Below are 9,209 nucleotides of genomic sequence, written 5' to 3'. Positions count from 1 at the left end.
GTCGTTAGGAGACATCATCTGGGGAACATGAATGTCTGTGCAAAATGATATGGTCATCCAATAGTTGATGTGATATTTCAGTCTGCACCAGAAGTGGTGGGCATATGATCAACATTGCAGGTAGCATGGTTATGGCTCTTTACTGGTGTTCCCTGAAGTGAGAGGCTTCAACGCTTCCTTCCACTTGAGCGTTTCAAAGTCCAACTACCACCCGGTGTCCACAAGATGGCGCCAACGTGAGGACTTGTACAGGTTGCAAAATAAATGTCAGATCCGATAATATTATCTGCTACTGCAGATGATTCTAATGCCATTTTTGGTTCCTCTATTTGCAGATGAGGTCTACATAACTGTCTCAGATAATGTTCCCACTTTTGAGGGAAGAAGTTGAGCTGTGAAAGCAACAGAGTCCTCTCCTCGGGGGATCAAAAGTCGGTTTCTCTCTCGGTTCCCGATGCAGTTTTATGGAGATCTGGTCCTATAGACTCTGTCCAAACACCTTAGGATTCCTGTTCTTTGGCTTCAGGTTATAACATAAAGTTGTTAATATGTAGAAGTTATTGCAGATCCTAAAAAAAAAGGTAGTGGCCTCTGGAAGTTTGAGCAGGGTGATAGGGCTCATGATTTCTTTCGTGCTTTATTAAATGAATGATAGAATTTAAAGACATTTATTTTGAATAGTAATGACAGGATGGACATATTTTTTAGGGGGGAGATATTTTTTTGTTTCAGTCGTCCACACTAATACTGGTACAAAAGACACAGTCGGGAACCTATTAACCAAATCCCTGGGTGGGTTCTGCTCCAATACATGTCCTGCTTTACTTACACTCAGATTTTAAACCACTCTTTTTATATATATATATATATATTTATAGTTTTGGAGACTATATGAATGGAATATATATGTATGTATGTATGTGTATGTATATATATATATATATATATATATATATATATATATATATATATATATATATATATATATATATTCCATTCATACTAGTAAACTACTAAAAAGGGTGCTTATTTGTTTAAAAGAGGGAAACAAAACAACTCCCCGTGTCCCGTCGGCGCCCCGGCCGACCCCGGCTCCCCGGGTCAGTTCGCCACTGCCCCGGCAGACCCCGGTTCCCCGGGTCACGTCGCCGCCCCGGCAGACTCCGTTTCCTCCTGTCCCGTTGCCACCCCGGCCGACTCAGGCTCCCTGTGTTCGGTCACCACCCTGGCCACTTCCGGCTTCTGTTCCCGGGGTTCCTTTGGCACGGCCTACGGCTCCAGAGCCCGGTTCCCCTGAGCCCGGTTTTCCGGACTTCGTCTGTCCGCCTGGTGGCCGCCCTTCTGCCCGTCCCCCGGAGCAGGTCAGTCCTCCTGGTGGCCGTCCTCCTGCCCGTACCCCGGAGCAGGTCAGTCCTCCTGGTGGCCGTCCTCCTGCCCGTCCTCCGGAGCAGGTCAGTCCTCCTGGTGGTCGTCCTCCGGCCCGTCCCCCGGACTTCTTCTGACATGCTTTTGGTCCCGCCTCCGGCTCCCCTCCACCCACCCTGGGGGACTGTGTTGGGACGTCTGGAATCCGCCCCTTGAGGGGGGGGGGGGTTATGTCAGGATCTGTAGTGGATCTGTGGTGTTGTGTCGTGTTTCCTGTTTTATTTTTAAGTCCTTGTCCCTCGTGTCCTCTGTTTCTCTGCACTTCCTGTCCCTGTGATTGTCTGCCCTGTCCCTGATTGTTTCCTCCTGTGTCTAATCACCTGCACCAGCCCTCTGTATTTAAGTCCTGTTTGTGTCATTCCCCTTTGTCGGTTCGTCTTGTGTTGATCGTTGAAGAGCCTGTGTGTGAGCCTGTTTTGTTTGTGTTGAATCCTGTTGAATCCTGTTGAGCAATAAAGTTGCCTTTTCCAGTGTTGACGGTGTTTGGGGTCCAGTGTCCTGCAGCTGCGCACATAACAGGTTCAGCTGGAATGACTGCAGGTAAAAACAAACAAAGCAGTACACCTGTGCACACCCTGGTGGTACCCTAAAGCAATATCTTATAATTTCATATGAAATAGTGCTTTGAGTCGGATCAGGCTGGAGCCACCATTAATTAAAGATACCCAAATCTATAAGAGTAAAACAATCTAAAATCAAGTATAGAACAAGGGGCTATGAAGGGGTATCAGGCAGGGGCCGTCATAAAACATAGATCCCAAATTCTACATTAATTAACTTGGATTACAGCAAAACACCCAAATCAGAAGTGTTTCTTCCTCGCTTCCATTACGGGGCATTGAACATATTGAATTGCCAAGAGGGGGAATTAAGAAAAGAAAGATGTGGCAAAGGGAGCTTTTTTTGGATTGACACTTTAGGTACACTATAAAGTGTTCTCTGCATAGATTAAGTGTGCCGGATTTCTATTCTACCATTTTATCTTTTTTGACACTCCCAGCACCTTATTTAAGATAAAGCCGGGTGAAGCAGTGGTTGTCCTGCAAAACACTGCCATTCAAAATGCCACATGGACCAATTGGCCCATTCGTGTGCAACCTTCCCAAACACCTATTACGACTTTGCATTACATTACAACAGCAATGGAAGCCGTGGGTGCTGTGTTTTATACCTTTAAGAGCCATTTGCTAAAAAGTGGCTAGTGGAGACCACTAAACCTCATAAATGTAATTGTAATTCATCATATATAAACAATGAATATATATATACAGTATATATACAGTATAGAAGGGCGTAGGTTTGCATATGGTCCATAGGGGCTAGTCACGACCAACGTTTTGGGAAAGACACAATTGTCCCCACCAATATTTGGTTAATTTGAATTGCCTGTTAGAAAAAATAATTGTGCAAAATATATTTGCAAACTCATTTGTATTATTATCTATACTATGTTCGTCGCCCAGAAGAGTTTTCCAATGCGCCCTCGAGCCGGCGAGACAAGATGCTGTCATTTAATTGGCTGAAGTGGCAGAAACACCGTGAATCGTAACTTGCAGAAAGAGAGCTGGCCGGAGTCACGGTAAGCTACTAAATACGACAGGAAATAATAAAGCCTCATATTAGTATTTCCGTTTGGTCTCAGCATTGATATTGTTGACGCTGTTGTGCTTTGTAGTTAGGAAAATGTCACCAAAAAAGAAAAGAGATATCCAAAGTGTGTTCACCACCCAGAGGGTTGTTGTTAGTTATGTAGAGTTGTAGTAGGTTATTTTGATTTGCATATGCACATAAAGGTAGTCTTATGTTTTATATTAATACATAAAGGAAGTTATGATAATTAATAGGGAATATTAATAGAGAATATTCTGCAGGAATATATTGTAAAGCATAAGATGATCACTGTTTTATTATTGCCACTATGTATTGATAACGGTATGTATTGATAACTGTATGATGCATGAGAATGAATGATAGTTTATTGTTAGAAATGTTGTTAATATTGAAAGCGGAGTGGGATCCTGTGACGTTACTTTACTCTGAAGGCAAGATAAGAGGTTTTATTCTGAAAGGGAACTTTTCGTCTTGACTGGAAGTGTGACGTTTGACCCCGTCATCTTGGAAGTTGCCTTAATTTATTGTATTTCATTGTCGGTATTTCATTTTTTCGGAGAAACCCCTTTCATGATTCTGATTGATTCAAGTTGATAATTTAGAGTTTCCTCTGAGCCTGAAGTGAATATTTTTGGGACACAGAGAGAATATACTATCAGACCATCAGGGCTTCAGGTGAGGTCTTACATTGATTCTGTGTTGAGGTGTATTATCATGGCTGACAGGGTAAACATTGTCTACCTGTTTTATGTTAATTATTATGTTAAAACATGCATGCCCAGACTACGCTAAGTTTTCTTTGCTCTTTGGGGAACAGTGACAGTGACCGTCATGAAGTGAGTGTAGCAGTGTCCTGGACATGAGGAGTGAACCATTCCATCCTGATCCGAAACTCATCAGAGTCCAGCAACTTCAATACAAGAAGTTACGGTTTCAGGCAAAGTGCATTATAGCCCTACATTGAAAAAGGAACTTTGTTTTGAGTGTGTCAAAGCATAACCATCAAAAAGACCACTTTGTGAAAAAAGAATGACCCAGCCTTCTGCTTAAATGGTTTTAGTAATTGGAAAAATGCCATTGAAAGCTTTAATCGCCATCAAGCGAGTGAAGCAAACCATCATGCTGTAACAACATAGCATTGGAGAAAACACCAGTTCACACCCAACTACAAATGATAGATTTATTTCAAATGTTCTAATTTCTTTTGTCTTTTTTCACTACACAACTGGTAAAAGTTGTTTATATATATTTTGGATATAGAATATACTGTTACTGTATACTGGCATTTTAGCAGAACTTTTCTTATTCATTTATTTATCATTATTATTTATTTGGTGCAGAATATTCTTTTGTATTTAAACTATGGTTTGAATTGAAGGTATGTTTAAAATGAGTTCCAAGTTACACAAATGTTAATATATTTTTAATAAAGTTGCCTGTTCAACATAATATCAACTACATATTTTTGATATGGCGGGGGGGGGGGCTGAGACCGGTTTTATATATATATATATATATATATATATATATATATATATATATATATATATATATATATATATTCATTATTTAGCGCTTTCATATTTGGCTAAAATCTGTGCACATATACCCATGCAGGAAATGGTCTGTGGTCAGAGTGTGCCTGCTTTAGCAAAAAACGCTGAGATAAGGGTCTTCTTGCAACACGAAAACCAAATATGTGGTTTCTGGGGCCCTAAGATTAAAGATATCCGTTGCCAACGGCTGCTTCTCTGTAATTGTCCGAATCAGAGGCCTGGGAAGCTAAGACGCAAAGATACAAAGGAGAACGCCAAGTCACAGTGTGTGGCTGGAAATGGGCTGGTATAAATAGGCTAATGGAGGAAATGGAGAAATCTAGATAATGGTAATGGCGGTAAAGCGGTCGCTGCAGGGCAAGAGCGAGCAGCCGTATGCAGTCACACCACAACCCACCTTATGCTGTCGACGTATACAACGCAACACCAGAGTTCATTAAACGTAGAAAAAAAAATAGTTTTCATAAAGAGGACATCCTCTTTAACCTTTTGAAAACCATTTTTTGTAAAAAAAATATATATATAATCTTCTTCTAATCAACAAAGACTGCTGTATTTGATGTATTGAACACCATAAGTAATATACAAGTGAAATATATGGTTTTGTACATAAGAAAATTCAAATTGCACAGATGGTGCCCATGTTGCCTAATTAATCTGTACTAAAATCTCTCCAACTTTGTTCTGCTTTACTTTTACTGGTCCCATAGTGTGCTATGATCTGAGTGTTTTTTGAAAATTCAACTTTTGCTGTCTTTCATCTTTATTTACTCTTAACCAGTAACAAATACATACTGATATTTACACATCTGAACAAAAGCACACATGGTTTGCCTTTATTGTAACACCAAAATTATTCAAATAGCCTTTGTGGTTGCTGAGATACACCCTTTTTTAGTTATTTCGAGCAAAAATCTAAAAAATAGGTTGGCTTTCAAAAGGTTAAAGTAGCGATGACTAATGAATCAGACGGATGCAATTTTTACCACAAAACAGAACCACTCAGATGTATTCTGGCAGTGTTGGTACAGTGAAGTACTTTCGGATGCAAGTTACTTTAAAAGACTATCATAAAGTAGTACTTGACCTCCACCATGTTACAAATGCTGGGTGTTGTTGTTGTTGTTTTCAAACAATCAACGTAATACTTTGCAGTGAACTACTGCAGGCTGATTTTTAAAACCCAAAAGAGATGTTATCATTTATTTATTTTTTACAGCCGTTTCATGGGATAATTCGCTCAGGCGGATGGGAGGAGGCGGATGGGAGGAGACTGTCTAAAGAAACGCAACCCGGTTCTGCTGCTGGTGGGTTGGACTATAAAGGGCAGGCTTTGGCAGAGGGGACATCTTGCTCCAGCACGCAGTTGATTAAACATCAGTTTATTTCTGTCCGTTCATGATGCATTTGTATGGAGCTCTGATCCTGTTTGTGACCCTGTCTGCAGGTAAGAACAGTCTCATGTGCCTCGGCTGGTAATATAATGCATTTGTTATAATGCATTTATGTTGGGTGGGGCTCTTTTTTTTTCTTTTTGATTGATTTAGTGTATCATATTTTATAGTTGGAGCTTCCTCTCAAGTTGCTTTGCTCATTCTCCTGGTGGAATTGTTTCCAGTAAGATTACATTTTGTGTATGTTTAAAACGTGTGTGTGTGTGTGTGTGTGTGTGTGTGTGTGTGTGTGTGTGTGTGTGTGTGTGTGTGTGTGTGTGTGTGTGTGTGTGTGTGTGTGTGTGTGTGTGTGTGTGTGTGTGTGTGATATTCTGTATTTCTGTACAGCATGTGGACTGAGTTGCTACTCATGTATTGGCCAAACCTGCAACGACCAGATCACTTGTCCCGCCGGCTTTGACCGTTGTTCCACCCTCTTAGTGAACGGTGAGCGGTTCTTCCAGAAAAAACAAGCATTTCAAATAGATTATCGGAGCCGATGTGTGCTCAATGCCTGGTGGCTTTCATTGATGTTGAAACTGATTTTCTTTCCATCAGATATCATGACCAAGTCCTGCATGAACAACAAGTTATGTGTCGACCCCATACAGTGCTGTACCAGCAACTTGTGTAACAGCGCCATGCCCACTGGTTCCAGTGTCCTCCTGCTGTTGGCATCCTCGGCCATCATCACACTCTTTCTGTGAGCCACTGGAGCAGCTACAGCTTAACAACATTCGTCTTCATTCATACCCAAATGTGTACAACTCAAGAAGAGTAAACAAAGTCTCAATATGTAAAAGCTGACTGCAATAAAAACCCAATATATGTTCGGCCATTGAGTTGTTTCATTCTTCTGCATTTCACATCACTATGTAGGCTACAGCAAAACTAATAGCTTTGCACAATCACAATTTGCATATAGTCCAAAAAAAAAGAGAGATAAAATAGGACATAAACTATGAACAGTCGTGAGCAAATGAATACATTACATGGTTAGATGTTGATCCTGAGGATTAGTGACGCAGATCAGCACACCTTAAGATTCAGCACTTCCTGCTTTGAGTGCAGTCGTTACTTTTGACACTTATCACCAAACTGCAACAAACTATAACACTTAAGGCGCAAATATGTCTGCCAAAATATTATAGTATCTTTAGTCAAAGACAAAATGAGCCTTTGCTTTCTTTGGGAAAAGTAGAACAGGAAATCAATAAATGTGGCTTGTGTATGTCACACTGATAATATAACAGTCCTTGTAGGTGAATAAACTGAAAGCAATCTACAGATTACGTAAAAGGCCAATGTTTACAAAAGATAAATGTGAACGGTTCATAGTTGGTCAAATATTTTCGTTTACTTTGTCTGCAAAATGTTAATATGTATATGGTTTTCGAAAGTTAAATAACATTTTAATTTTTATGACGTCTTCCATTGTCTGACAGTAAGTATGCAAAACAGAAACACACATACCTCCAGTTCACAGCAACAAATACAGCAGAATATAATGAAGTATACTATAATCCCTTTACAATTCTATATATAATAACTTTGACATTATAAAAAAAACTGTGCGGACTCCAGCGTCTATATACTATTACTATTTTCAATAGTTTTGGTATAGTTTTTAAGGCAAATGAATAATGCAATATTCACCCTATATTAACCTCTGTTGACACAAAACGTTGATCAAAAAGAAGTCCTCTTTTCTACAGGTACCTACAATTAAGAACTTTTCTAACAACACAAAGAGTGGGGAAAGCTTGTGAAACATACACCCCTAGAAAGGTTTTTAATCAAGATACAGATGGGGAATGAAAATAAGAAAACAATAAGTAAATTATATAACATATTTTTATCTATGAATCTACATAATTCCCAAAAGATAAAGCAGAGATGGGAAGCGGAAATGAACACGATCATACCACAGAATAAGTGGGAGGAAATGTGCACAGATGCACACCTAGTTACAAACTCAAACACCTGGAGGGAATTTAAATGGAAAATAATCACCAGATTTTTCAGAACACCAGAGATAGTAGCCAAGACGGGCATATTCCAACATATTCCAACTTGTGTTGGTGGAACTGTGGAAGTGCTGCCAATCATACACATATATTCTGGTTATGACCTGTTTCAACAGGACATCCAATAAGACCCTACAGTAGCACTATTGGGAGTGCCCAACATATTCCAACTTGTGTTGGTGGAACTGTGGAAGTGCTGCCAATCATACACATATATTCTGTCTATGACCTGTTTTAACAGGACATCCAACAAGACCCTACAGTAGCACTATTGGGAGTGCCCAACATATTCCAACTTGTGTTGGTGGAACTGTGGAAGCGCTGCCAATCATACACATATATTCTGGCTATGCCCTGTTTCAACAGAACATCCAACAAGACCCTACAGTAGCACTATTGGGAGCGATACCTGAAGGCCTGGATGGGAGGGACAAAAAATACCTCCTAAACATATTACTCAGAGCAGTATTGAAGGGTATAACCTTCAGATGGTTCAAACCGGATCCGCCGACATACGATTTATGGATCCAAAAAGTATGGGACATCTATCAAATGCAGCGAATCACATATTCATTAAGGCTCCAGAAGCCTATCTTTACCAAACGATGGGGTCCTGTCTCAGCATTGTTACTACAATGATTGTTATTACTGTGTGTTGCTCGGCCCTCTGGTTGAACTGCTCTCGTTAACTCTCTCTGTGCACACACAGACACATCATACACAATCCTCTCTGAAAAGCATATATAGCACATATACTCAGGAGTGGACAATTATTATTAAAATTATTTATTTTATTTAATTTGTATTACTTGTATTATTCTTATTTCCCCTCTTCTTTTCTTTCTTGGAATGAGCACCATTTGATGTTTGTTGTTCTCTATGTGTTGTACACTGTACCTGAATATTATGTGTACCAAGACATAAAACTGAAAAATTGACAGGAAGCGACTGTATGAAAATACGTATTGTTTGTTGTTGAAAACTAAATTTAAAAAAGTGAGTTAAAAAAAAAGAAAAAGAAGAAGTCCTCTGAATTATGCCTCCTCTAAGATACTGTGAATATATATAGACCGTAAAGTGAAAATAAGCCCAATGCACAAAAAAAAATGCACTGAATTTAATGAGTATAATAAGTAATGTGAACCTTCTTATGTCCA

The 9,209-nt window shown here is 39.6% G+C and overlaps 1 protein-coding gene across 1 annotated transcript; it reads left to right on the top strand.

Annotated features, from left to right (window-relative positions):
• Positions 1-5,902: 5,902 nt before the first annotated feature.
• LOC117736982 (lymphocyte antigen 6G-like) lies at positions 5,903-6,863 on the top strand. The gene is made up of 3 exons (XM_034542677.1): positions 5,903-6,039; positions 6,374-6,472; positions 6,584-6,863. Exons 1-3 carry the CDS (start codon positions 5,991-5,993, stop codon positions 6,730-6,732), a joined length of 297 nt encoding a protein of 98 aa, XP_034398568.1. The 5' UTR covers positions 5,903-5,990; the 3' UTR covers positions 6,733-6,863.
• The last annotated feature ends 2,346 nt before the right edge of the window (positions 6,864-9,209 follow it).

The sequence above is a fragment of the Cyclopterus lumpus genome, chromosome 9 (assembly GCF_009769545.1).
Source record: "Cyclopterus lumpus isolate fCycLum1 chromosome 9, fCycLum1.pri, whole genome shotgun sequence".
Classification (NCBI taxonomy): domain Eukaryota; kingdom Metazoa; phylum Chordata; class Actinopteri; order Perciformes; family Cyclopteridae; genus Cyclopterus; species Cyclopterus lumpus.
This window is presented reverse-complemented; position numbering and strand designations above follow the sequence as displayed.

Bases quoted from the DNA above. Each gene is read 5' to 3' on its own strand.
- LOC117736982 (XM_034542677.1), top strand. From the start codon at position 5,991: ATGATGCATTTGTATGGAGCTCTGATCCTGTTTGTGACCCTGTCTGCA. The intron at 6,040-6,373 runs GTAAGAACAGTC...ATTTCTGTACAG, and splicing joins GTTTGTGACCCTGTCTGCAG to CATGTGGACTGAGTTGCTAC. The intron at 6,473-6,583 runs GTGAGCGGTTCT...TCTTTCCATCAG, and splicing joins TTCCACCCTCTTAGTGAACG to ATATCATGACCAAGTCCTGC.